Source organism: Thamnophis elegans, chromosome 13 (assembly GCF_009769535.1).
Source record: "Thamnophis elegans isolate rThaEle1 chromosome 13, rThaEle1.pri, whole genome shotgun sequence".
NCBI classification, from domain to species: domain Eukaryota; kingdom Metazoa; phylum Chordata; class Lepidosauria; order Squamata; family Colubridae; genus Thamnophis; species Thamnophis elegans.
In genome coordinates, this window is record NC_045553.1 from 19,813,621 (window position 1) to 19,840,871 (window position 27,251).

Consider the following 27,251-nt stretch of genomic DNA (forward strand, 5'->3'; position numbering starts at 1 on the left):
TTGCCCTTTTTAATGTTCTCTGCAGGTCTGCGATATTTCCCAGAAGCCGACATCCATTTGTTAGACCAACTGACGGGAGATGGGAGAAAACTGGATTTAAAATATAACGGCAGTTGCTCTCTGGAGACCTTCTACAATGAGCCTAAGCATCCCAATGGGAACTCTTACCGTCTCCAAGCTTGGATGTACAGTTCCCGCTTCCTACAGTACGCAGAAGCTCTCAGCCATCTCCTGAGGACAGGTAATCCGGAAGAATTCCATCCATGCAAACAAGTGCCGTGTAGCAGTGTCATTGCCTGAGCTGCTCAATTTGTGGTCAGGTTGGTGATGGTCTCAGGGGACTTTAACCCACCTTCTTTAGGAACGGGGTCAGAGGTGGCTCTGGAGCTCATGGCCACCACCACAGCCATAATAGGACTGTCCCAGTTCATCCAGAGGCTGATCTTCCGGCCCTCATGGATTTAAGGGAGATAGTATTTCTTCCCTATCGTGGTCAGATCACTGCCTAGTAAGTTTGTGAGTCTCTGGAATCAACCCCTCCCGTAGGGAGGTTGGGCCAGTTCGATCGGTCCACTTCCCGACTCCATGGGTTTCAGAGGAAGCTCCCAGTTGGTCTGGACACGGCCATAGTTGAGGTGATGCTGCCCTGTCCAACAAAACTCTGGTGGCTACTTGTGACTTTGAATTGGATTGCACCTGAGCAGCCTCTGCAGCCGTGGAGTCTGGAAGCCTCCCCCCCCCCTCCCCCAGGTTTACAGAAGAGCAGAGGGAGATGAAGCAGATGAACAGGTAACGAGAGCTCTGCAGGCGGATAATAAGGAGCGAAGAACCAAGGCAAGGTAAAGCCACTTTAGAACCTACTCCTTGATACTAAGAGAGGCTTATTTTCATTCTTTTCCTTTTAGGGCAGGTGTAGATAAATGGCCAAACTGCACCTTCAGTAGCCTCTAGATGCAATTGCTTTTTGGCAGATGAGGTTAACTCCACGGACCGACCTTTCTTAGAGACCCAAAGATCTGATTCTGAGCCCAAGTCTCAGGCTCTGCTTAGTGATGAATGATATTGTGTTTCTCTCATGGGCTATGTGTTTGAACTTTTGTTATTTTATTTTTAATATTGTTGCCAGCCAGAGCCACTTGTGAGATGGGCAGCCATATAAATTGATTATACAAACCCTAGAAAACCTGCTTTTCCTAAAAAGAAACTGGGAAATGAAAGAAATGCACAGCGGGGATGGAGTGTGGGGTAAATGAGTCATCTCAGCAAACCAGGGAGTGCAAAATGTTTAAAAGGTGAAACTGTGATCCCATCTGAAATGCCCTCCATAAAGTTTTATGGCTGTGATGCTCCATTTCAGGACAAGGAGTCGTGCTGGAACGCTCCCCCTACAGTGACTTTGTTTTCCTGGAGGCGATGTCAAAGCAAGGCTACATTCACCCAAGGTGTAAGTAAGGCTCCCTTTGACCAGAAGTGACGATTGATGATGTATTCTTAACCTTCTGTTCCTCCAAATTTTATAATTCCACATTCAAATTCCCCAATCAATTCTCAGAGTTCTATTTCTGTTCCACTGAAATTTCCACTGGGATTTATTTATGGTCAGTGACAAATTGTGTGGTAGTTTTGTCCTGGACGTTAGATTAGGGTGATGCAATTGGCTCCTCAGTGCAAGAAGAGCTGGTGAGTTTTGATTCTTGGTACAATTTACATTTAGCACAAAGCTGACTTAACCCTGATGGATATGTGGAAATAACACAAAACATTTAAAACAGGATTCTTTAGTTAGAAAACCATCATTCCTATTTCATAAGTGTTGCCTTACTTATGAAACATTTTTGTGTGCTGGCTGCAATGAAAATGACTCTTGGAAGCTTACATTGAAACAATACAAATAACACAACCCCCTGCAAATCAAACAACAAAAAATATAACAAACCTCCAAGACGAGGAAGAAAAGAGAAGACGGTGAACCTTAGAAAAGAAAGTGTGTCGTGTACCTAAGCATCGTCGTCTTCGTCATTCAGTCATGTCCGACCCGGAAGATTAATTTGAGTAGAAATGGAGTTGGACTCTTCCTATCCGTACAGCTTCCAAGGCAAAAAGAGCTCCAGGCCAAGCAAAGCGCTTCAGGCCCCATTCCCTCCCGTGCAAAAAGAGGTTCAAAAAAGTTCAAAAAAGTTGAACTCAGGAGGTTTTTTTTTTACAAGGACGAAAAGGCAAGGAATGCAGTGGAGCTGTCAGTCTCCCGTAGCACTAGGACCCAAAATGCTGGGTAATAGCTAATAAATCCTAAAACAGTAGCCTTGTCTGATTCATTTCAAGAACTGATAGTCCCAGAGGGCTAATCAGAAAGAGTAACAAAATACTGAATAATTACCATCTTGTTAAAGCAATTATTAGGCAAAGGAACAAGTCAGATTTCCCAAGTTCATTTCTTTTCAACAGAGATAAACCCTTTTCCCTTCCAAACAAAGCTAAACTAAGAAAATTATTCCATCAATAGATATAGCATTTGAAGGGAATAATAATAAATGAAAGTAATAATTAATAGTTAAGCATCTGTAAAAACATATGCTAACAATCACTGCATTCTTCTGCGAAATCCTTTATATGCCACCCCTATCTCCTCCAGGAATCAGCACGTAGCTATGCTCTATGTCAAATGCCAGAGCATCCTCACACCTTTTGTGCTGCTAATAAGGGGACCAAATGGGCAATTAAGCAAACAGAGAAGGGAAAGATAACAAAATAAAACATAAACCCTGCCAGGAAGGATGTAAATCTAAGTTAGGATATATGCCTGAGTTTTACAATGTAGTTAGATTACATGACGAGAGTAATTTAGAATAATTAGGATACCAATTTGAGGAAGCCTGAATGTATTTTCAAAATGTGAAGTATACCTATGGTTGACATGTGTTAGGGAATCTTACCACAGAACCATGGTGAACTCTTAATAATACGCATTTAAGCCTGTGCAAAGATAAAAGAGAGGAAATAGGCCCTCTCAGGAGAAAGAAATCTTCCCCAGCATTTTGGGGTGGGGGTGGGGGGTTGCAAAGGATTTATTAGCTATTCCCCAGCATTTTGGGTGGGGGGAATGCAAAGGATTTATTAGATTTTCTAGCTCAGACCCGAGGCAACTGGAAATTCGACACAGAACACTTTCTCCCTCCGTGCCTCCCTCTTTCTCCCTTCCCTTCCTCCTATTGGCTGGCAGCTAACTTGAGCCCAAAAGGCCAGGGTGAAGAGTATCTCTCCCAAAGGCCCAAGAGGAAGGGCTGGGGACGGAAGAGAAGGACGAACAGCCAGGTGCCTCACAGCGGAGGCAAAGTGATAAGAGGTGGATGACTGGGGGAGGAACCTTGGGGGCGAAATAGGCGGGTGAAGGGCAGGAGAGCAGTCTCATTCCATGCTAGGAGGAAGGGAAGAAGCCAGGCAGCTGTTACATTGGGGGTAGGGTGGGAGGTGGCCAGCCAGCAAGGCACCTCGCACCCCATTCCCTCTCACACAGAAAGAACACCTCCCACCAAGTCCCAATGAGAACAGCTGCCTGGCTGCTTCCCTTCCCCGACGTCCCTTTAGTGAGGGGTAGCAGTGGGGGAAGATGCGAGATGCATGTCCTAGTGCTATGGGAGACTAACAGCTCCGCTGCGTTCCTTGCCTTTTCGTCCTTGTAAAAAAACCTCGTGAGTTCAACTTGCGAGGTTTTTTTACAAGGGGTTTCACTGGACGAAAGAACGCAGCGGAGCTGTCAGTCTGGGTAGCGCTAGGATGCGCGCCTCGCTTCTCTCCCCCACCTGCCACCCCTCGCTAAAGGGGTGGTGGAGAAGGGAAGCAGGCAGGCTGCCTTTACTATTGGGGTGAGGTGGGCGGTGTTGGGCCGTGAGGTGCGCCTCTTACCTTTCCAGGTCGGTCGTGTTCTTCGCCATAGTGTCCAGGAAAGCCCCTGGAAAAAAAAAGAAAGAAACCCTTCTCGCGACTTCAAGAAGTTTGATAGAACTCGCGAGAAGGGTTTTTTGTTTTTTTTTTACCAGCAGCTTCCCTGGACACAATGGCGAGGAACGCAATGGATCTGGAAAGGTAAAAGGCGCGCCTCGCTTCTTGCCTGCCCCAGAAAATAATAAGTCCTCCCCTATAATAAGCCCAAGGCCATATTTTGTGGGTCAAAAAAAATAAGACCCTGTCTTATTTTTGGGGAAACGGTAGAAGATCTTGAAGGTCCCTTTCAAGCCTATTATTCTAAGAAAGGAAGCCTAACGCTAGAATGTCTGCTTCTGATTGCTTTCCTTGAAATATGTTGCATCCTTCGGTGAATAATCATTTGCATATGTGTGCTACTTTTTTTGTAGGTGTGAAACACTACTATAGGATGAAGCACCTTAGTATATGTGAGATTTTGCCTCCACACCTGGTCCTTTATATTGATATTCCTGTCTCAGAAGTTAAGAAAAGGATTGAGGAGGTAGGAGAGGTAAGGCTGCATTTGTGTCTCTATTTGTGACCAGGATTTTGCTCCAGGGCATACAGTTTGTTGCCTTGAGGATTTTGGTTGTTTCTCTGTTGCTTAAAGCTGAAGTTGAACAGGAACAACTTCAGCTTTTTGGCAGGAACAAATTAATTTTAAATATAGCCTAAGGCTTCCAATATCTGTTGCTCCTTGTTTTTAACATAGCAGCTCTGTGGTTGTTACTTTCTCTGTGGAAGAAGCTCCCTGCATGTAGTAAATAGATCCCTTTCAGATCCAGCTGATCTTGCGTGAAGTGTATGGTCAGCTGGTGATGAACCTCCTAGAATCCACCAGGATTGAGGTGGTGGGTTCAGGGAGGGAGGGAATTTGCTCAAAGATCCTTGGTTTTTCCATAAGTAATTTAAATTCAAGGGCTAAAGCATAAAGTCATACAAATATCATCCAATCAAGTTGGGTAACCGAATTATTCTCATGAATTGTATTTTGTTTTAAGCCCTATGAAAAGAAAGTCTCAGCAGCCTATCTTCAAAGCATTGAGGATGTCTATAAGAAATCTTTCCTGCCACAGATCAGGTGAGTGGAATGTGGGACATACCTATTTTAAATAATCACAATTCTGTGGAATACTCTCTGCACTTTTTAACCGAGTTATGCTTTTTAAACTTTTTAATAATGACTGTTTGTTTTATTGTTTCACATTTGTTGTGCACAGCTCAGTCACTTGTAGAGATGGGTGTTTGCAGTTTTCTGTGTGTGTGTGTGTGGTGTATAGCATTCCAACAAAAGACTACCAAATGATACAAGGTTAGTCTGGCAAGATCTGTTTTAGATAAATTCATGCTGAGATCTGATTATTACATTTTCGTCTTAAAGCTGGTTGTAGACGGATCTCTTTGTTATTTGCCCAATGCCAAACTGCAGTGCCAAAATGCAGGATGAAATTCAAATAATGAAATAAAAATAACATTGTAGTTGTTCTCTGCCAAATGTGCAGTGTCTTCTTCCATTCCTGGAGCAATAATGAACTCTTACTCTGGTTTTAGAAGATTTAGTGTTTTTGTATTTTCTAAATCAAATAATATATTGCTACTCTTTTTTTTCTTTCTAGTGAAACCTCTGAGGTCTTGCAATATACAGCCAGTGAAGCTGACGGTCTGGAGAGAGTAAGTGGTTGGGGCCAACACCCCTCCCTTATGTATATGGCTTTGTAGTAATATAGTAGGCCTCTCTTGCCGGCTTTATGCCACAAAGAAATCCGACTGAAACAGGACAAAAGAAGTATGCTAAGAGATTAAAGGGATTAAAAATAAATAAAGTGGAAGGAACCAGCATTTAAACAAACAAAAAAGATCGGGTGTTTTGCAAAGGTAAAAAGCTGTGCAACCATTTTACATTAATGTGAGAAGGAACAGTACAAGATATTTTTTTGTTTCTTTGAAATCAGATTAAGTTTGCAAAAGACAAAGCCGATTTTTTCCACTTTTTATGTTGAGAAAATTGCACAGGTGGGAGCTTTATACCACGAAGGCATTGGGTTAAACCCTTCCCTCACCAATTAAAAGATTTCAGTTTGTAGGGTGATAGGAATTAATTCTCATCTTTTACAGATTATTGAAGACATTGAAATGCTGAAATTTAATAAAGGACCTTGGCTTGAACAAGATGATATTACCTTGCATTACTTGAGGTGTTGGTAAGTTCAGTCTTCACAGTGGAGGGATAGGATGATTTTTGGAATTGAAAACAGGAAGCAGTCCACAAGAAAGTGGCCTTCTTCCCAAAAAGCTGTGGTGGTGTGTGGTCTGACTGGTGGAATCCAGAGCTGTGACTCCAGAGAGGTATTTCTATATCAAAGCTGCATCCAGAGAGGATGCTGAGGAATTTTCCTTGTGAAGCTGAGGTAGGAGGTGAATCCTACAAGAGGCTCAGGGATTTCCATTAGCACCTTACTTTGAGCTTCGAAACCTAGTTACACATTTCATTTTACATACAGTGCCCACACCTTTCCAGCCCCAGCACAAAATTTGGAAATTATGGCTGTCAGAACAGCTAAAACAATTTCCAGGGTTCTTGGTTTATGTGGATCATTTTGTAAATGCAAGAAGCTGTACGATATACAAAAATGGATGTTTGTTTTCCTTTCTTTCACACACACACACACACACACACACACACACACACACACACACACACATCATTTACCCATCTCCCCCCTTCCTGTATCCTGCCACATAGAGAAAGTCCAGTGTGGCAGGTTTGGTGAAAGCTTTTTGCTCGCTCCCCAGTAAGAAAATATGCAGAGCCAGGATTTATTGTAAAGCTTGAAGAGGCCCAATCTAAATGGCCCCCTTTGTCGAAAGTGCTGGAGGTCAGAATTAGGTGACCCTGCAGCACTTGTCTGCTCTGGAGCGCTTGATGAAGGGGGGGATGAGTGTGTGAGATCCGCTCTGCCACTTCTTTCCCAGCAGGGAAATGGGAAAACTTCCTTTCCCTGATGGAAATGCCAGGCAGCCTCTGCGCAGGAAAGGGGCAGGCTGTGTCCTCCTCCCATGCTTTCTGTGAAGAATCCCCATGCTGGCTCACACCAGCAAAAGTTTATCTTGGGCTTTTTCAAGTTATGTCCGGCAAAGGCAGCCATAATTTGTCCCCAGTACCTAGTCCTCAGGACTTAAGTCTGCTTCTGCCCAGGGGCAGGTTTCCTCTTCTCATCAGAGAGAATTGCCTGTTACTTGTTTCAACTTGTTTTGTGATTTCTTTCTACCTTTGTGCAAACTATACACCTGCCGACTCTTCCAGGCTGAGAGTGATGGCCCAGCTAGGCGGTTGCTTCTTTTCTGTGGGGTGGTGGAGATGTCATGGAGAAGGTGCTGCTGTCCCTTTGGTTACCTCATAAGAAGTTCCTGCTTCTATACCCACTGCCTGACTTTGCTGAGCCGTGATAGAGTGAAGAAGTCTGCAATTCATGCTTGGCAACCTTCACACTATGTCCGTTTCTCCTGGTCACTTTGTAGTTTCTTTGGCTCCGTCACCATGACGAGCTTCTTCCTTTTCCTTTCAGTGTTGAAGACAGGTCAAAAATAATGAGTACTGTGACGGTTCCCGACTACATTCCTGAAGTCACCATAGGAGGCCTTGATGCCGACTCCATCTACCACAGTTACAGGGCGGTAAGAGGAGATTCTGTGTGTGGCCATTCGGGGTGAACACTGAATCAAGAGCGGGCGGGGGGCGGTAGTAGAAGACATTCGTCTGGCTGGCTCTGGAGAGACCAGCCGGCCATCGGTGCCTTTTCAGCGGTTCATTTGTCTTGGGGTGAATCTGCTGCCATTCCTGTTTGGAGTCACTGATTTGTTAGACTGATAGTTAGAATGGAAATACATTTTATTAATGATTCATTATTTTTATTTATTATTATACAATTGTATCACAGCGGCCAGTTGTTTCGCTGGATTTGGCATTGGTTACTAGTCGGGCCCCACCCAGGGGCCTACGACGTTGTAACGTATTTTCGTAATATGCGTGCAGATCCAAGCAGTGCGGCTTTTTGCATTTGACTGATGGTGATTTTGTCAATTTTTAACTGTTTTAAATGTAATTCCAGTGCTTTTGGAATAGCACCCAGTGTGCCAATTACCACTGGGATTACCATTGCTGGTTTGTGCCATAGTCGTTGAATTTTGATTTTTAAGTCCTGGTATTTTGCTATTTTTTCATGTTCCTTCTCAGCGACCCTGCTATCACCTGGTATTGCGATGTCTATGATTGTGACCTTATTTTTCTCAACCAATGTGATGTCTGGTGTATTATGCGCCAGTATTTTGTCTGTTTGTATGTGAAAATCCCACAAGATCTTGACCATCTGATTTTCAGTGACTTTTTCAGGCTGATGTTCCCACCAGTTTGTTGCTGTTTTAATATTATAATTTTTGCACAAATTTGTAGGCTTCATTTTCATTTTCGTTGCATTTAATTAGTTGGCCATTGGGCATTTCAATTCCCTCACATGCAGTGATTTTGCTCCTTTTTATGGATACAGTGGCACATTTTTCCATGCCAAACTGCATTGAAATATCGGTGCTGAATACTCGGACTGTGTTTGTCAATGATATTATTATTATTATTATTATTATTATTATTATTATTATTATTATTATTATAAATTTCAAAACAACTGATGCTGGACCAGTTGTTCTTCTCACAAAGCCCTGGAAACAGCCACTTGGGAGAAAGCAGAGAATTCCCGCCAAGGGCCAGTTCCCAGGACTTCCTGAGGAGAAAGTTCATCCAATCAAGAAGACGGGAATGTTTCCTTCATGCTGATGCATCTTCCCTGCTTCCCTTTCGTTGTAGCTTCCCGGACGCATGTTTGCCTCTGGTTACAATGCGGATGTGGGAGACAAGTGGATCTGGCTCAAATAGCCCATTTGTCTGGAAGAACGAAGTTGGCCACAGGAGGACGATGTTAAGCCGCCAGCTGTAAATAGGTGACGTCTTTACCAAAGGTGGCAGGTCTTCAGGTGGGAGAAGAAGCCAACAAAAAGGAAAACGTTCAATCAAGATTCTTCTGAGCAGAATCCCACTAAGGCAGCAATGTCCAAACTTGGGAACTTGAAGACTTGTGGATTCCACAAGTCTTCAAGTTCCCAAGTTTGAACATCCCTGCACTAAGGCAAAGAAGGAAACTGTGGCAAAATAGCACAGTGAATAAAATAGCATCTGGAGCTTCCTATAGCTGAAAACATGAAGTTCCCCAATATAGCTTTTGTCCGTGTCTTTTGTTCTTAGCCCCCCCGCTCCCCCTCGGGGGGGGGGGTTTCATTTCCCTCAGAAGGCCCTGCAGACCCAGATTCCCTTTCCCAGGGTCACCTGCCTGCTTGTCCAGGACACAAGGCCTTCCTCTCTGGCAGACAGGAGTCTCCGCTCTGCCAGGTCGGCTTAAGAGGGAGCGCCAGAGCAGAGCTGCTGACGGTGAGAAGGGCTCCTGCATTGACTTGCGGGAAATGCAATCTCAGAAACAGCTCAATTAGCTGGAAGGCATGAGAAGAGAGTTCTCCAACTGTTTCGGCTTTGCGACCGGTGGAGGGGTGCAGCCTTGGCCACCACTTCCAAAACCTGTTTCTGAACAGCCCGAGGCCCAGAGATGGGCCGGGGATTGGGGACCCCTCTTTTAGAATCCTATCCCCCAAGTGAATGGAGCCACCTACCAACCTGGCTTCCGAGGAAACACCAGCCCGAAACAAAGCTTTTTGAATGAAGCTGCTTCACGTTTAATTAAAAAGGGGGAAACGGTCACAGAGTTTAACATCAGCAAAAGTAGGTGGGTGGGACTGAACTACAGTCAGAGGCCCATTTGAAGAACATTTACATCAATAGCGCTCTACATTTGCACGGAGTGGAGTGACGGGCCGGGGGGGGAGTGGGTGAGCTGAGTTCCAGTCTCTGCAGGCAGTTCCTAGCAACCCGTGGCACAGCTGCTTTGTTCCCAGGCAGCCAGATTTCAGGTGGGACCCTTGGGATTCACCATTTCGGGGGAGTTGAAATGCGAGAGAAGCTGCCACTTCCTTCACGCCCGTCCTAAAGTGCCAGGTCCCTCAAGAGCCCACCAGGCGGCAGCCTCCCTTCTGCTGAGCATGGCATCCTGTGGAGGGCGCTTGCCAGGATGGGTGGAGATGCCCCCACCAGTCTCAGTCCCTCAGAGCTCCTATTTGCAAGTGAACTTTGGGCAGGTCGCTTCTCTTGCCTGATTTTTCTATGGGGTTTTCCTTTTCACGGGTGAGCTGGAGATTCCACACCCACCCCAAGGCCTGCAGTGAGGAGGACGACTTTGGCCTTGTGCCTGTCAGCATAATTGGAACAAAGAGGCGCCTCCTGATCCCCCATCACTGCTCTCCCTGCAGCCAGCAGCAATCGGGGCGGTTCTCCTCCAGGTGCCCCTGCCGCCAGGCTCTTGCTGCTTAGAGCAGCAGTTCCGTCCGTGTCCATCTCTACTCAATTGAATGCTTGCTTGCGGGCGATGGAGGCAACGGGGTCTCTGCACACTCTCGGCTCAGCTGTGAGGGAAGTTCAGCCACAGACCAGTCGCTCTGGAATGACTAAACGTGCACAAAGAAGGCCTAACGCTCCAGGGGGGCAAGCCTGGGCAATCAAAGGTCCCAACTGCCAAGGGGGAGAACGAAGGCAGCTGGGGGAAGGGACTGGCCCTTTCGAGGTGCCTCTGTTTTGAGGTGCCTGCTCCACAAAGCTTGCTGAAGAGGCGGCAAGGCCATTTGGCCATGGGGACAACCAAGGCCCCAACACCATCACTCCTCCTGGATGGCGGCTGAGGAGGGGCCTCTCGGGTGCCAGGGAAGCAAAGGAGCGTCCCCTCCTTCCCCACCCAGCTGCTCCAGTTCTGGCTCATGCTCAGAGAGGGGCGGGGGGGCGGCTCCACACTCCCGGGCGGCTCCTTCTCCCCTGCCCGCCTGGGGCCGGCCGGCTTCCTCATGGCTGGGATGGGGGGGAGGAGTGTTCCTTGGCACCTGCTGAAGAGGCGCCCTAAAGCCTCTGTGATGCAGGACACACGCGGCACTTGCTCACGCTGGGCAGGCGGCTGCGAGGGGCTCAGAAGAGACAGGCCTTCCTCTTCAGCTCGTTCCGCTTCCACAGGGCCAGGCGGGAGAACTCCTCCGGGAGCATTTCAAAGACCCTTTGGAAGTCCTCGGGCGACAGGTGCCGCTGGGGGGGGGGGAAAGGAGGAGGCTGCTTTGAGGGACTCTGCTGCGCCCAGCCCATGGCTAAGCCAGCTCTACCCGCCTGGGCCAGAGTCGCAGGAGTGGGAGGGCACCATACCTCAAGCCGCGTCCGGTCCACTCCTGGGGGCAGTTTGACCCGCCCTCGGTTGGTCACCAGCAGCATCTCATATGGATAAATCTTTGGCGAGGGAGAAGCAAACGACCAGCCGGTCATCAGGCCTGTGCAGGTAGGAAGGCCTGGCTTTGCGGCCTCCCTGCAGCCCCCTCCCCAGGGCCCCCCCCTCTCTCTCACCTTTTGCTCCAGCATGCTGGGGAGGGAGCTGCCTCTGTCCATGCGGCTTTTCTGGCCATTCTACAGGGGAAGAGGAGGCACAGAACTGAAGGCAGGGCTTCCCATCCCTCCCACGGGATCGAGGGCTGCAGCCCCTGCCTCCTCCTCAGGCCTGCCCCTCCCAGGTCTGGGGGTGCTGGGGTGGGGACAGGCATCCGTGCGGCCTCTGCGCTGCTCACCTGCAGACCTGCAAGAGAGAAGGGAGAATGAGGATGGCCAGGGACGGGATGGAGGCAGAAAGGCTCGGGGGTGGGGAGGAGTGTCTGCAAGGGGCAGGAGCTTCTCTTACCTGGACCAACTTTTTCACTGCTGCCGGTTCCAAACTCGGTCGACTGCAGCTGGGGAAAGAGAGGAGCGGAGCACATCATCCACCGGTCAAGGAGGCTTCTCTCCCCTCCTGCCAGACTGACTACAGACAAGGCCAGGCAGGAGCACGCTGCTCTCCATGCAGAGCTGGAGCCCACCACCCAGGGCAGACATGGCAGGACGGGCACCCCATGGGCACGCTCAGTGCAAAGTTGGCTGAAGGAATTGGGGCCGGATGGAGGGCTGAAGAGAGGTGGGGCAGGGAAGTGGGAAAGGGGTGGGAGCCCCTGCCCAGTACACATCCTCCTCTTCTCTTCTGGATTCCTTACCCACCTACCCCTCCCCTCCCCATTTCACTTCCTGCCCTTCTTCCTTGTTGGCTTGCCTTCCAAATGCCCAGCGGTCTCCCCTTACCCTGGCAAGCGTGTGTCTCCCAGAGGCATGAGGGGCTGCTGATTTTGAGCTTCCTCCGTGCGAAGCTGGAAGAGAAGCAGCGGTCAGGGTTGGTCCATACTCCGGAGGACAGACTGCTCAATGGGTGGAGCAGGAGCAGCCAAGGAGATCCAGCCAATAGAGGGGAGACAAGCAGCCGATGGACCCTGCCCCCCATCCACTAGCTGGGGCCATGGAGGCTTCCAAGCCTCACAAGCCGCTGCTTGGTTTACTGAAGGAAAAGGAAAGGCCCAAAGGCTTCTGGGGCTCATTTCTCAACCGCGGAAGGAAGGCCTGGATTGGGATGAAAGGTTCTGAGAAGCCCAAATTGCCCAGCATTCCCAGCCTCTTTTGGGAATGGAAGGAATCGCAGTTCTAGCCATTTTCCCATTGTCTGGCCCTGAAGGCCAGTTCCTTCTCTCAGGGCGAAGAACGAGGGATGCCCACAGGTGGTCGGGGCAGTGGCAGCCACTGTCCTCTAAAACCTGGGGTGCCCTTAATGGGGATCTGCCAATGTTAATGCGAAAGGGCAGCCTCTCCCTCTGGAACAGCTGCCCCCTGACCATCTCTGGTCCAAGGAAGAGACCACCTTTGCGCTCAGGGGGTCATTGCAAGGCCGTGTCCTGCAGCTGCAGGAAAAGGAAAGGCCAGCCGAGACCATCCTAATGGAAGGAGCACTCCGCGATCAGAAGCCCTTGTGCTGCACTGGTCACCCTGCAGGGGGCATCGGCTGTGAGCACTGCAGTTGAGGAGGATGAGCATTTCCTGAAGAGAGCAGCCAGACCAAGGGCCGCCTAGTACCCCCAGGCCACCTTATGCTGGGATGGGATCGTTCTGTAGGGACTCCAAGGCAGGACCAGAAAGATTAGCCTTTAATGGCCAGGAAGCCAATTGGCCTGGCCATCAGGATGAATGTCCTCATTGAGGGAGCCCAGGGCAATCCTTCTTTAAACAGATCTTGGAGAGGCGTCTCATCTGTTGGTGCAGATTCCTGCTCTCTCGGGGTGGATCAGATCCCTCCAAAGTCCCTTACATTGCATGCCCGGGTTCTATGCACAGAGTGCCCCCTCCCCACGCTTCTCAGCAGCAAGGGGGGAGGGCATCACTCACAGGTGTGGAAGGGAGTTCGGTCTGGAAGAGAGCGGGTCTTCCTGCGGATTGGCAGAGATTTCTCCATCTCCTCCTTCAGGATGAGTCTGCCCAGATTGGAGGCCACCTACAGTGGTGAGAAGGAAGAGGGCTGGAGGGAGCCCCCGACTGCCCCCTCTCGCCCCCTCCATTCACCCCCCTCCATGGTGCTTCCCACTACCTTGCTCAGCTCTTGTTCCTGCAGCTCCAGGAGATTTTGCTCTTCTGTGTCCTCATCCACCTCCTCCCCTCTCTTGGACGCCTTTTGCCTCCGCCACTCAGTCTCTGGGAAGGTGCAAGCAGGAGTCATCAACTTCGGTGTGTGTGTGTGTGTGTGCGCGCCTACAGAAGGCCTGGAAAGCAAACGCTTTGGTCTTGCAATACTTGAATGTTACCAAATGAGCAGATCCTGCAAGAGGGGTCTTAAAGTCCTCCACATTTCAAAGAGGTCTGGAACTGGAGCCTTTGTGCTTCCTTGAGCAGCCCTGGGGGGCTCCAGCGCCCCTTCAGGGTTTGAGGCGGCCCATCAGACTCAGCCGTGGGGAAGGCATGCAGCCTCCCGCTTGGGCAGGGGGGCTCGGACCTCCTGTCCTGTGCAGGAGAGGCAGAGTGGTCCCTGAGCCCAGGGGAGGGGCTCCCCGAGAGAAGGAAACTCTGGGTCCCCAGAGGACCTGGGCCCCCACCAGACAGCCTCCTCTGCTCCTCCGCCTCTTGGATCACCCTGCTCTTCCTCTGCCTCAGCCAAAGAAAGCTAACAATGGAGCTTCCTCTTTTCCTATGCACCAACACTGACAAGTGACTCTCTCCTATGGGAATGGCCCCGAGGGAAGAGAGTGGAGGGAAACCTTCCCTGGAGCCTGAGCTGCTGCCGGTTGCTCAGAGCAGCAGATCTGCAGTCAGGACTGCCTGGGAAAGGGCACCTACCGACAACCGCCAGGGAGGGCGGGCAGGGCCAGTAGTCCGTCTCAATCTTGGCAGGCTGGCTGGGATCGGGCGGCTGAGCAGCGGGGAATTTGGAGGATTCAATGATCAGGCCCTCAATCAGCCTTTTGGTCTCGGGAGTCGGAGCCAGCGCAGCCTCTGGAAGAGATCAAGGGTCATGAGTCCCAGATAATGCTACCCTGCCCCCACCCCCATCCCGTCACAGGAGCAGCTCCTACCCCTCTGCTTGTAGATGGGCGGCTTCTTGTAGATGTTCATCTCTGCCGTGTTGGTGTCTGGGGAAGGAAGAGAAATGGATAAGCACCTCCACGCAAAGGGATGCCCAGGTCCACCCCTTCCCTCTTCCCTGGGCCTCCCCCTCCCTCCCTCCATTTGCAGAGTAACCCCACTTTCTTTGGGGGGGGGAACTGCATCCTGTTGACCCGAGGCTGGAATACAACCAGCAGCCTCCGATGCATGATAGGGCCCTGCAAACCCCAGAGGTGGAGAACCCAAAGGCTGGGCTTGGGCTCAGCAGGGCCCTTGTGCACCAATGTTTATGGAAAGGAATCCCTGAGCCCCTCTGCAGCTCCAGGGGAGGAAAGGCTAGAAAGATGCCCTGGCAGTCGGGAAAAGGGAAGGTCTCACTGGCCTCGAGGAAGCCCATACCAGGATGATGGAAGTGCTGGAGGAGTCCAGAGTGGTTTCTGCTGCCGGCCCGGCGCCCAGAGGCCTTGCCAACGCTCCCTGGGGATTTGGCCTCTGCCCACTCGTGGCTGACCTGCAAGCAGAGAGCGCATGGATGGAGGGGCACCAAGGAGAAGGCCCCACTGCCTCCTCAGCCCTCTCCCCAGGGCTTCCTAGCCCCTCCTCCCGAGGGCAGCTCCTTCCTTCATGGCTTCCTGGCCAAGGGACAGCCAGTCCACCCCCTGAGCAGATCTAGTCTCAGCCCCCACCTCCAAAAGGGCCATCGATTCCCTGCCCATCCAACCGCCCATCGGAGGAGCACTTACTTCTGGCGATGGGGGAGGAGAGAGAGACGTGGGCGAGAGTGAAGGCTGCAAGAAGAACAGCCGGGAGAGGGGGATGTTACTCGACCTACTGTTACTCCGCCTAACAGCCCTCAGGATTGCACTGCTCTGACCATTGCGGGAAATGCCCTTGTAAGCTAGGAAGCAGTGCGATAGCCCGGCCGTCCTCCACTCCCCCAATAGGATGGACAGCTACATCTGACGGGGGCCTGGTGGGCGAGGACCTCAGCCCCAAAACCTCCGGGGGGGCATCCCTGAGGGCATCCGACATCTGGCCTGCCTTGAAGGAGGCTTCCCTTTGCCATGCCGGTCTCACCTCTCGGCTGCCTGGCCGTTCCACGTGGTCAAGGAGGGAGTAGGTGAAGTGGGGCTCGTAGATCATCAGGTCAGGGCGCTCAATGTCCAGGATGGCCTTGTCCCTGGGGATGGCCGCCAAGTCCTTATAGCCCAGGACCTCATCGTCCATCTTGGCCTGGTGAGAGGAGAGGAGGGGGGTCTTTGATCGATGAAGGGGGCAGAGAGGGGGAAGAGCCAGATGCCTCCACATGGCCCCCCTGGGCTTCCAAGCCTAGACTGGGCTCCTCTCCCAGGGGAGCTGCCCACCTTCTCTTGGGACAGGGAGCACAAGTCAGTGCCAAGGTTGTGCAGCACCTCCCTAATGTGGGCTCCACCCAGCCCAGTTTTGTACCCATATGTGGCTGTGATACAACGAGAGCCGGTTTGGTCAAGTGCTTAAGGTGGAGCAGGGAAAGCTGCGGTCGAGACCTACCGCGGGCACAAAGCCAGCCCTGCAAGGAGGTTTGTGCTTGCCCTCTCTCAAGGGGGCCCCACCCTTCACAACGACCCCCACATTTCCTCCTTGAGAGGCAGCTGTGTCTGTGAGATGCTGAAGCACCTCAGCCTCACTGGGCTCTTAGGCGTCAACTCCACACACCCCGATCCTAGTGCTGAAGAGCCCCACCTCAAATATGGGGGCTCTGGTTTCCTTTCTCCAAAGGTCCCTGCTGGCTCCCCCAGGCTCTCCTGCCCTTCCCTCAGAGCCCCTGAGGGTGAGAGGCAGACGGGGTCACCCCCTCTTCTGCACCAGCCTGGATTGCCCCCTCCTCTTCCTGGCCCAGGGCCAAGGAACTTTTGCCTCCAAGAGCAGCTCCCCTCCCTCGTTTTCTCTGCTCCCCCACGGAGCACCTTCCTTTGGCCCTCTTCCTCCTGCTTTTCAGCCAGCCATGATTTGCTGAGAGCCGGGCAAGTGGAGGCCAGGGGTCCGCAGGCTCTCACCGTGATGCTGGAGGTAGATCCGGGGGGCCCTGATCCCCGAGCCGAGAGGACGATGCTCCTCGGGGACTTCAACGGCTGCAAGGGAAAAACAGGTGGCTAATCAGGGAGCCTGAAAGAGGCCTCTGGCTTCTTTGGCTCTTCGTGGGGCAGGCAGCCTCTCCAAGCGCTCCCAGGCCTCAGAGCGGTCAGCTTGCCATGGCCACTTGTTGCCCCCAACAATCCGGCTCCTCCTTTGACCGACCTCAGGGGGACAGGAGGCTGAATGACCCTGGAGTGTGTCAGAATTGAACTCCTGTCAGTTGGCAGAGTTAGCAGGCAATATGGCCTCCCAACCACTGGGCCCCCAGAGAACCTCCCTGCCGTGAGAATGCTGAGGCCGGGACAGGACTTTGCAGGAGAAACGTTAAGATGCGGCCACGCAGGCTCTGCTGCTCCAACTTTTGTTTTATAAACGGGAAAGATGCCTCTTCTGCTCATCTGGAATGACCAAGGGGGGCCAGGGGCACCTGGAGAGAGCTGTTGGGGCGGAGGAAGCAGCCACGTGGCTCCCTTTCCCCTTCTCTGTGCTCCCCCAACAACAGGAAGGACCCAGTGCCCTCCTGCTTCCCCCCTTGGGGGCTCTTTGGCAACGGTGGCCGGGAGTCCCCACAGCAGCCACAACAGGGTCTTTTTTGCAGGGACCCCTCCTTCTGCTGCTGCTGCCAGCCACTGATTGACCTCCAGCCTCCCTTTCTTTCCTTTGGGGTCTGAGGTGTGGGGAAGAAGGCAATCTTGCAACAGCCGCTTGCTGCTGCTTCCTGTTGGGCCCCTTTGCTAGGAGTAACTTATGTGCAGGCAGGAGCAGCCTTCAAGGGGAAGGTCTGCAGCTGAGGGTTGAAATCAAGGCTCCTTGGAGCTCTGTGAGCCGCTTTCCTCTCAGACGTCTCATGACCCACCAAGGACCCACCATCAGTGGGAAAAGGGAGGGGGGTTTGCTCACCAACGCCCCTAACAGCACGAAGGATGTTGCCTCCTTTGACATGAAACATTTGCAAAAAAACCACCAAGCTCAGAGAGCCCGAAAGGACCTTCAGGAAGGAATCCTGGCCTCTGCTTTCCAAACAAGCCCCCACCCCAGAAGTTACCTTCTGCAACTTTTCCATCCAGCCTCCACTGTAGGCAGCCTCGGGTGGCTCACTCAGCAAGTCCTGAGAGGGAAGAGAGGAGACAGGCGGTTAGCAGAGGGCTCTGTGTGTGTGTGTGTGTCTGTGCGTGCGTGTTTACAGATATGCTGGCAGATTGCAGCCCCCTGAAAGGACCTTCAACCTGGGCAGGGCTGGGGCTGAAATCCCAGGGAGGGGAAAGTGTTTTCCCACTCGTGTGATGGAAGAGCAGCACCTTCACAAGAAGCCCCCATGTGGGGAGGGGAAAAAACCCACTCCAGATTTAGAACCAGAGCCCCCCACCTCCTCTCTGGTTCCACTCCCTTGCTTGGAATCTCAAGCTACAAGCTCTCTGCCTTTGATCCTTTCCTTGCAGAGCCAGATCACAACAAGGAAGGAAGCAAGATGGAAGGAAGTTTTGCCCAGGACGCTTGAAGGGTCCAGCAGGGTTCCCCTCTGCACACACTCCCTCAGTTGCTGGTAATTCTCTCCCAATGTGACCCAGGAGGACCCCCGGGACATCCGTCTTCAGCCAGTGAAATATTCTGGCATACAGCATGAGCCTGAATTCTGGAGGCTGTGTGAATGCACACCAAGGGGAAAGGCATCCCCAGAGGTGCCTGGGCTCTGCTCAGGGCCCAATTCCCACTGACCCTCCCCTGAGGGCAACCCTTCAGCCAGGCCCAGCAGGGAGACCTGCAACCCCTCCTGGAGACTTGTGTATGAGGGAGCTGATTGATGGCTGTGGAGGGGGGCAAGAGGGGCAGGGGGGGGGGATTCCCAGTTTTAACAAGGAAAGAGAACTGCTGGGGGTGGGGTGGGGAGCCAGGAGAGCCTGCTGCCTATCTTGAAGGGCAGAGATTCCTTTTTTTGGGGGGGGAGAAAAGGGGAGGGACAAATTAAGTCACCCTGGGATGTTTCCCATGGCTGTGTTGGCAACTCGGCACATGGGCAGGAAGCCCAGTTCTGAGGGGCTGCCTTCTGCTCTCGCCCCATCCCCACCCATCCCCCAGCAGGCGCCCCGCTAGCCCTGTCCGTTGATGGACTGGGCTGCTTGGCTCCAAAGGGTTAAGGGACCTTTGCAGGAAATGGTGCCTGCCAGGGAGGCTCCAGAGGCAGCCCTGGCAACGGAGCAGCTGCGGCTCCTGCAAAGGGATGGCACTGCGGCAGCCCCCAGGAGAAGGAGGAGGAGGAAGCTCCCGACTTTCCCTCCTGCCACTCCAAGGGGGAGCAAGGAATGGAAGCTGCCCTGCTCAGGACTTCTGGCTTTGCCTTAGCAGCTCTTGGTCTCCAAATCTGGTTGCTTCTCCCAAGTGGAAGGCCCTCCTCCTCCTCCTCTTCCTCCTCCTCCCTGGGTGCACCTGCCTGATGCCGGTTTGTTGACTGGAGCAGAGCCCTGGGGTTGGGATGGGCGTTGAGCAGGAAAAAACAGTAAAACTGCTGCTGCTGCTCCTTCGCTCGCTCCATTTCTCACTCTGGAATCTGTTTTGCATCCACAAGCAGGTGCCACTCCAGAAGGAGACAAGCTCCAGTGGAGCCCAAATTTCAGGCAGGCAGCCTTGCTAACCCCCCCCCCCAAATCACAGTCCAGAGGAACCAGAGGGAGCGTCCAGGGGTCCTGGCTCTTTAAAGTAGCCCCCAAGCCTTCTTCCAACCCTCCTCCCCAATTTCACCCTAGGCAGAAACTCAGGTGGTTTTGATCTGTGACAGCAAGCAGCCTCCTTTCACCCGTCCCCTCTCATAAGAATTCAGCATCCAAAGTAGACATTTGTGGGCTGAATAACCTGCCCATTTTCTGGATTTCATCTTGTGCATCAGGATTGGGCCCCTCTCCGTACTTCCCAAGGTTGAATAATTAAACTGGGAAGAAAGTCCCCCCTTCCTCCCTGGCTGAGCACTTGTAGGAGCAAAGGCAGCAGGAGGACCAAGAGACCCGGACGCTGGGGTTGGGGTAAGAATATGGGTCTGACTTTTGGGGTGCAGCCAAAGCCCAGCCAGAACAGATGGGGACACGGCTCCTCCCTACCCCCATCAAAGCCTGGTCTATGTGCAGCAGGGAACACTAAGAGCGCCAGATAAGGCCGCATTCTCTGGCTGGGCACTCGGCAGTCCTGAGCTCACATTTTCCACAGCGCAGATGGGGGCGGGCTGCTGGCCTGCGGAGAGGAGCCCCCTTTGTCCTCCAAAGGGGCTTGGGCGGCCGCTGCTGCCTCATAGGGAGGCTCTGGAGAGGCAGCCCCAGCGAGGTCCTTCCCAGGGGCAACAGGTGGCCATCTAGACTTCCCTTCTTCCACACTGCAGCCCCTGGACCAGCAGATGTTGCAGCTACAAAATTCTCTTTGCTGAGTCAGTGTGAAAAGCCCCCCCCCCCCGGCCCCGCCTTGGGGAGATTGAGTTAACCAAGTTAACAATCTTTAGTGGATTGGCTTGTTTCCTTTGGTGGTCTTATTTTTATGAGCCACCCAAGGTCATCTGGAGACAGGAAGCTTTAGAAATATGTTTAATTACATAAATACAATACTTTAAAGCTAGGAATGTGTTTGCCCTTTTGTAGAAGGCAGTGATCCACATAAATTAGGTTTTGTGGGATTAATCAGGCGGGGCAGACCACACACATCCTCATGGCTGCAGGAGGCGTTTTTTTTAAGGGTGCATCAAGCCAAGAGAGCTGCTTCTGCCGGAAAATGGCAGGCTGGGGTGGGGACACTAATTTTGGCCCCTGAAGTTAAGACTCTACCAGAAGCTGAAACAAAAAGTCTAAGCAAACCATGTTTGAGTGTCCCCGTTTGCCCCCGCAAGGGAAGGCCCTTAATCTTGAACGTAGGAGTGTCTGGAGGGAAAAGAAACAAGGAGGCAATGCTGAAGCCCAACAGTCTTTCAAGCAGGCTGCCCGGGGCTCAAGGGGAGCCAACGCAGGGGAACCTAGGTCATCTCAGAGTCCCCTGGAAGCACCCCATGGGTGTGCCAGTGGCTGGAGGAGAGGAGGGCTTGGCATTCTGCCAGGAAGGTAGGCCCTTGTCTCACTATTCACCCTGCATTTGCAACCCAAAGACCATCAGGCTTTTCCTGGCTTCCAATGTTTTATGGTTGGCTGAAGTAGGGGCTGCCTGAGCCCAACCTCTCAGGCACCCATTCCCAGGAGGTCTCCCCTCGCTTGAAGGGGAGAGAGACCACTTCTGGAATGGGGTGCGGGGAGGGCACTTTCTTCTTGCCCTACTGGGCTTAGCTCAAGGCTTAGCAGATCAAGCCCCCTTTGGACCCATCATCCAAGAACCTTAAAACCAGGGCCATCTTTTCAGGTTGATGCCCAGTGCTTATTTCTGTGGCTTTGTCAATGGGCTGCAGTGGATTGAATGTCTCTGCTGCCAACGACCTGCAGAGTCCCGGAGACTTGTACAAAAATCCAATGTGGCTATGCCCTTCCCCCCTCTCACATGGACAGCGGCCAAGACTGACGCGGGACTGGCAAGAGACCCCGAAGGCGACAGCAGCAACTCCCCGAGGAAGCTCCGGAGGCCTCTGGAGAGCCCACCCAAGAGCCCCCAGGGCCCCCTCGAGCTCTCGGCCGGGCGCGCGGCTGACCAGCCTTGCCCGCTTCCAGTGACTTCTCCGCGGAAAAAGCTCCCCGGGGGCCGAACCGGCAGCCCGGGGGGAAGCGCTGCGCCCGCTCATTCTCCGGCGCGGTTATCGGCAGCGCGCAGCGGGGCCACGCCCGTATTAGGAGTCGACAGCGGCCCCTCCGGCCGGCCCGCCTGGAGAGCGCAGATAAGGGAGCCCCGGTGCTCGCAGGGCCGGCCTCCCAAGAGCCCCGACGGGACGGGGAGAGAGAAGCGCGCTCGGGTTTCCCGGCGGCGAATCGCGCAGTCCCGGAGCCCGGTCGCTCGCTGGGCGCGGAAGAAGCGGGGCCGCCTCCCACCAGCCGCCGGACGAAGCTGCGTGGGGCGGGAAGTGGCAGTCCATGCGTGGCCCGGCTGCCTCTCCCTGCCCAGGCGGGGTTACGGAGGGGGAGACGAAGCCAGCAGAGGAAAAAAGGCGCTGGACGCCGCCTTTCCCGGGCCCTCTTCCTTCCTTCCTTCCTTCCTTCGCGTCCCCACCTTATCTTGAAAACAGGCTGCTCCTATTTTTATTCTAAGCATGATGATTTTTCTGTACCAGGATGGGGGTTACACAGCCTGCCACTTCCACAGCCGTCCCAGAAAGCCCCAAAATTTGCACCCAGCACCCCAAAGCTGCATGGAAGATCAGAGCAAGCCTCTGTCCATAAACCAACCCCCCTCCTTCCCCTTCCCCTCCTCTTTTGCCCCAGTGGAAACATCCTCTCTTCCTGGCCCAGCCATGTGTCTCTCTCTCTCCCCCCTCCGGGAAACGTTCACAAGAGGCAGCACAAAGCAACAAGGAATCCCAACCAGAGACCGACTGCAGAGGCTTTGCTTGGGCTGGGAACCAGCTGCTTCCTCCAGTCTTGTCTGTGCCTTCCTGTGGGAAGATTGTCCAGCCCTCCAGTTGGGAAGACCAAAGATTGGACACAGTTGAAGTGTCCATCCCTCTTCCCTTGTTAAAGATTTATACCAACATCTGTAGTGGTGCAGCTATTGCTGGGACAAAACAACTATGACGTGGACAGGAATTTCTCACTTCAATTACAAATAGAGAAACCATCTATGTAAAAATAAGGGGAGCATGGATTTCTGATTGCATCAGAGAAATGGGGTTCTAGAGCACCTGCTCACCATTCAGGAGGAGGAGGAGAAGATCCAGCCAGCCCAGCCCCCTTGCCTCTAGCCACTGGCCAAGGCCCCGCCAAAGAGCTCTTCCAAAGGCAGCTTTGAAAGTGAGGGCTTCCAGGCGAGGAAAGACACAAGCCAAATGGACATTGGTCATATGTAGAATGAATTCAGGATGACCAACATCAACAATCCAGAGCCATCATCCTGGTGAAAAGATTGTACCAATGCATTCTGTTTGAAAAGGCTGCCTTTGTGCACTGATTGCAGCTTAAGTCCACAAGGTGGATTCCTTAATGGCCCAGCAGCCATTGCCTCCTCTCCTTTTCTTCAGCCACCAGAGTCTGTGGGAGCCTCTGCAGTTCCTCCTGGAAGCTGCCATGCAGGCAGACAAGGAAGAGCAGCCACAATTGGGAAGGAAGCTATCACCTGTCTGTCGCCCTTTGGAGACAGAGGGCAAGTGAGGCCAAAACATTCCCCGAATGAGACAGGCATAAATAGCCCAGTCAGCCGTCTCCTCACTGGGCTGTAGGTGTCAGACATTTTCATCTCAGATGGTTCATCCTTGCTGAGAAGACCTTTGTGAAGCCCAAACCCAAGAAGAAATTCACTGGCCAGGTCTGGACTTCATTTTAATTCCACCTTGGTTACTACAGTGCTTTTCTTCTCTCTAGTTGTGCCTCAAGCTGCATTCCTTAGATTGGCATTAAGTTGCACAACTTTAAACATAGGGATAATGTCCAGAAGAGGCCATTCCAGGCCTCCGAGAAGAAACCAGGGATCTGTTTCCAGTGATATAAGGTTCCATGGTCCACCACAGATGGCACAACCGCTCGTAGTCCTGGGATGGCTCTCTCCGAGCGTGGCATAAATGTAGGGGTCCAGGGAGAAGCGGTGTCTCCTTTGCTGGCTCCCTTGTCATCACTGAAGAATATCATGTCTGTGGCTGAATCTGGAAGCAGCAGCGCCTGGGGCTCTGTGACTCCAGGGAGCCGTTGCTGCTGGGCAACAGAGCAGCCCACCGTCCAGCCACTGCCAAAGGGGGAAGGTGGAGAGGCACGAGTGGCCTTCTGGGCACCAGGATTAGATGGTAGAGAAACGGAGCAGGCAAGACTTCCTGGGGCTCCTGCATCCCTGAGACAATGGGAGTGGGAAGGAAGCATCTTTCTTTTCCTTGGTGGTCTTCCGTGCACAGCCAGCCCCCCCCACCCCCCGGTTGGGCCTGTGTGCAATCTGAAGAGGGCGGATGACTACGGTGTGGAATACCTTCTTCAGATGTATCTGATGGGAGGCCCCAGAAGCAAGGGGGGGGGGGCTTTGGGGAGGCCCCACATCCTGCAATTCATGGGAATCTCTCTTTACTTGACTCCACACAACCTTTGTGGCTCTTAGAGCTTCCATCTCCCCTGGAATTATCTGAAGCTTTCCAAATAAATGAAAACTCCAAGCCTTTCACCTTTTCTCTACCATCAGCATATTTTGTCTGGGTAAGCAGGCATCTGGTGATTTATTACCAGTTCATTCTAAACGGTTTTAGAGTTTAGATGTGGCACTTACTTGCCCAGGGAATGGGGAAAAAATCTCTCTCCAATTGGTGTTTAGGAGGTGAGACTTTGTTCCTCCTGACTTAAAGGATGTTCTAATGGCAGCAATTCCATCCTGGCTTCTGTGACAATTGGAAGATTTTTGCTTGGGTCCAAGAGATGATAGGGATAGGCCTGCTCTTCTCTAGGCCTGCCATCCTGGTGGCTTCTAGATTGTACGGTTACCGAGAATCGGAAATCTAGAAGCTTGTATGCTCTAATCATTTGGCATTGATGGACGATGACAGTTTCTTTTCTTCTGTTGTCTCCCAAATCTTCCCTCTCGGTGGAACTACTTATTCCCCCTAAACTTCCAGAGCTGATAAATGGCAAAAGTGGCAGAGGTGATAAGGACTGTCCTCCTTCAGCAGGAATCTTTCTTTCTTGATCCAGACAAGGGGCTGCAGGGAAGGATCCCCATTGGGGGGCTCTGGGCTTGGCTCCAGGACTCAGCACACCATGTAGCTGCTTCCAGATAAGCCACGAAGTGGGCAGTGGTGACAAGTCATTTTGGCAGAAACTTCACCAGAGAAACACCCATTTCCGAAGGCTCTGTAGCAGTTCAGTCTGTAGATTTTGCTGCAACTGGCTTTGTTTTCTCCTGGAGGCATTTTCCCCTGACATTCCACTGCAGCCTTTCATTCTGTCACATAAATGTACTTATTCTGCGTCTTTCATTCAGGTCTAGCACAAGGCAAAGCGAGTTCGGCATTTCTTTAAGAGTTTTGAAGAGAGCTACACAGGTAACTCTCACATGTGCAATCCACCATTTAAGAAGCTGTCACCAAGGCAGATAGTCTCCATCCCGTATTGGATTTTCATTTAACCCCACACATTTTCATTTCCCATCAAGATCCATTTATTTCTGTCTAGCTGTTTTCAAATTATCTGACCTATTTTTGTTTCCTCTAAAAAAATCTAATGTATATCCCTTCTGTCTCTCAGTCCGTCCTTAATATAAATGCAGGAGCCCCAGGACTGACACCCCAGTCCAGTTTCATTGATCAGCATTTTGGGGCAGAACTCTTAATGTCCAGCAGCTTAGAATTCAGTCGCTGAGCCCAGGTTGTGTCATTAAATGCTTTGCTTGAAACCTCTACAACCACAATCTATTTCCACTTCCAGGCCACACATGTGATTACCTATTTATTTCCCCCCTTACAGATTTTCAGTCCATCCAAGAGAAAAGCAGAAGGCAAGAGGGAAACTATTGGATTCGGCCCCAGAACTGATGGGGTGACCGGCAAGCTGGGCCCCATTCCCTCATTCCCCCACCAGAGAGAGAGAGAGACGCCGGGGCAGAATCCTGGAAGGCGGCGCCCCTCCTGCCTGCTGCGAGTCGCCCAAAGAGGGCAGCAGCCAAGTGGGAGGGAGGGGAGAGCCGGCCCTCCTCGAAGGCCGCCTCGCCTCAAAGGCCCTGGTGGGGGCCTGGTAACGGGCAGCCGAGCCGAAGCATCACCGCGGAATGTCCGCACTCAGAGCCGGGGAGCGCTCCCCGCGGCAGGGCCGACCAGGAGCCCCAGGGACCCGCAGCCCAGCAGCCGGAGCCCGGGAGCGTCGGGGGCCGGAGCCGAGCGGGCAGCGGGGCAGGCGGCTCCCCGCGGCAAGACACAGGCCCATGCCCGCTTCGGCCGCCGCCACTTCACCTTCGGCATGAAGCGCGCCCGAGGGCCGGGCCGGGCCCGCTGCTCCCCCGCGCCGGTTGCGGCTCCGGCCGAGGCCTTTCAGCCGAAGGAGGAGGGGCGGCCAGGGCTCCCCCAGCGCCCCTCGCCCCACCTTCCCCGGCACCCGGCCTCCTCCGCCCAGGGAGGAGAAGCCCCCGAGCTGCCTCTGCGCAGTTTCCGCAGGGAGCCCGTCGGGAAAGCCGGCCCCGAGCGCGGCTGTCCGGCCCCGCCAGTGGCCCCGGCTGCTCCCCCGGGAGAGGCCAGGCCGGCAGGTGCAGCGGCGTCGCTTCCCTCCCTCCAGAGCCGCCCGCCCGCCCCCCATCCTGCCCATGGCCGACTTACCGGCGGGCGCTGGAGCGCGCCGAGCACAGCGGGGACGGAGGCGGCGGGCAGCGGGCGAAAGGCGCGCCCCGCCGAGCCGCTCCCTCTACCCGCCCCCTGCGGCTCCGCGCCTGGGCTGCCTGGCTGGGCGGAGGGGAGACGAGCCGCGCCGTGACGAAGCAGCGCTGGGCGCGCCGGGCGAGGCAGAGGGCCGGGCAGCGGGCTCTCTCCGGCCGCAGCCCCTGCGCCCCCGCCAAGCATCCGGAAGGGCCGCCCGCCCATCGGCCGCAGAGCCCCGCAGAAGCCCCCGGAACCTCCCCGCACCTTCCAAGCCCTCCTGCCGGGCCAGCCCCGCTGCCCTACCGCAGCCCCTTGCCCCCTGCCCACCTCCCTTTCCCTCCCCTCCCTCCCCCGCGGGCCCAGCGCCCCGGCTGCCCCGGACCTCCAGCGAAGTGGCGCCGGTGTCCGCAGACCCTCGGAGGGAGCTGTCCGCGCTCCAAGCCCCCCCCCCCCCCGGTGCCCGCCGCCCCCTCGCCTCCGGGCCTACCTTCCCAGGAGCCGCGGGCCTCGGCCGGGAAAACCCTTCCGCCCCGCCGCCAGCATCCCTTCCCCGCCGCCGCCGCCGCTGCGCCCGTCACCTCCGCGGCTGAGGAGATGCTGCCTCCGCCCCTCCGTCGCCCACGGCAACCTGTGCCGGAGCGCCCCCCCCGCCTCCTCTTCCTCGGCGGCCTCTCATTGGCGGCGGGCTGAGAAGCGGGCGGGGGCGCTCAGGGCCCCCAATGGACGCGCGCCTCCCCCCTCCGCGCCGCTCCCGGCCGGCCGCCGCCCAGAAAAGCTCCGCCGCTCTCGCGCCCGCCTCGGCCCACCTGCTTGCGGCGCGGCTAGCGGTCCCTGCGGGCATCCGGCGCTCTGCCCAGGGAGGCTCCCCCGGCCCGGGAGCCTGGCGAGGTCTGGGCGTTGGCCGCCTTTCGGGGCGCGAGGGCGGCGGAGACGGGAACGCGCAGCGGCCGGGCGGTCGCCCCTGCCGCGGATGGCCCTTTTCCTCCCGCGCCCGCCGCAGCCGCCGCGCTTCTGGCTCCCCCGCCGTCGACGCAGGGAGCGAAGGGCCGGAGAGCGGAGGCTGCGCTAGGGTGGCCTGGCTTGTCCGAGCTCCCTGGGGCTTCCCCGCCAAACTCGCGCCTTCAGAAGGTC

At 53.9% G+C, this 27,251-nt stretch overlaps 2 protein-coding genes across 5 annotated transcripts; one reads left to right on the forward strand and one right to left on the reverse strand.

The window, feature by feature from the left end:
• On the forward strand, positions 1 to 9,227 carry NDUFA10 (NADH:ubiquinone oxidoreductase subunit A10). The gene is made up of 8 exons (XM_032229877.1): positions 1 to 241; positions 1,358 to 1,444; positions 4,353 to 4,474; positions 4,965 to 5,044; positions 5,580 to 5,634; positions 6,079 to 6,164; positions 7,530 to 7,638; positions 8,822 to 9,227. Exons 1-8 carry the CDS (start codon positions 13 to 15, stop codon positions 8,888 to 8,890), a joined length of 837 nt encoding a protein of 278 aa, XP_032085768.1. The 5' UTR covers positions 1 to 12; the 3' UTR covers positions 8,891 to 9,227.
• DMTN (dematin actin binding protein) lies at positions 8,903 to 27,030 on the reverse strand. 4 transcript variants are annotated; one of them, XM_032229871.1, is made up of 16 exons: positions 26,927 to 27,030; positions 17,751 to 17,813; positions 16,627 to 16,701; positions 15,668 to 15,823; positions 15,334 to 15,378; positions 14,990 to 15,101; positions 14,560 to 14,616; positions 14,324 to 14,479; positions 13,581 to 13,684; positions 13,382 to 13,487; positions 12,254 to 12,318; positions 11,823 to 11,871; positions 11,713 to 11,720; positions 11,495 to 11,554; positions 11,300 to 11,380; positions 8,903 to 11,185 (listed from the first exon to the last, which is right to left on the reverse strand). In XM_032229871.1, the coding sequence occupies exons 2-16, from the start codon at positions 17,766 to 17,768 to the stop codon at positions 11,072 to 11,074; spliced, it is 1,206 nt and encodes a 401-aa protein (XP_032085762.1). In that variant the 5' UTR covers positions 17,769 to 17,813; positions 26,927 to 27,030; the 3' UTR covers positions 8,903 to 11,071. The 4 variants fall into 4 exon arrangements, with proteins under 4 accessions (XP_032085762.1, XP_032085760.1, XP_032085761.1 ...); XM_032229869.1 differs by lacking the exon at positions 26,927 to 27,030 and adding an exon at positions 26,608 to 26,746; XM_032229870.1 differs by lacking the exon at positions 26,927 to 27,030 and adding an exon at positions 26,082 to 26,151.
• Between the last annotated feature and the right edge of the window lie 221 nt (positions 27,031 to 27,251).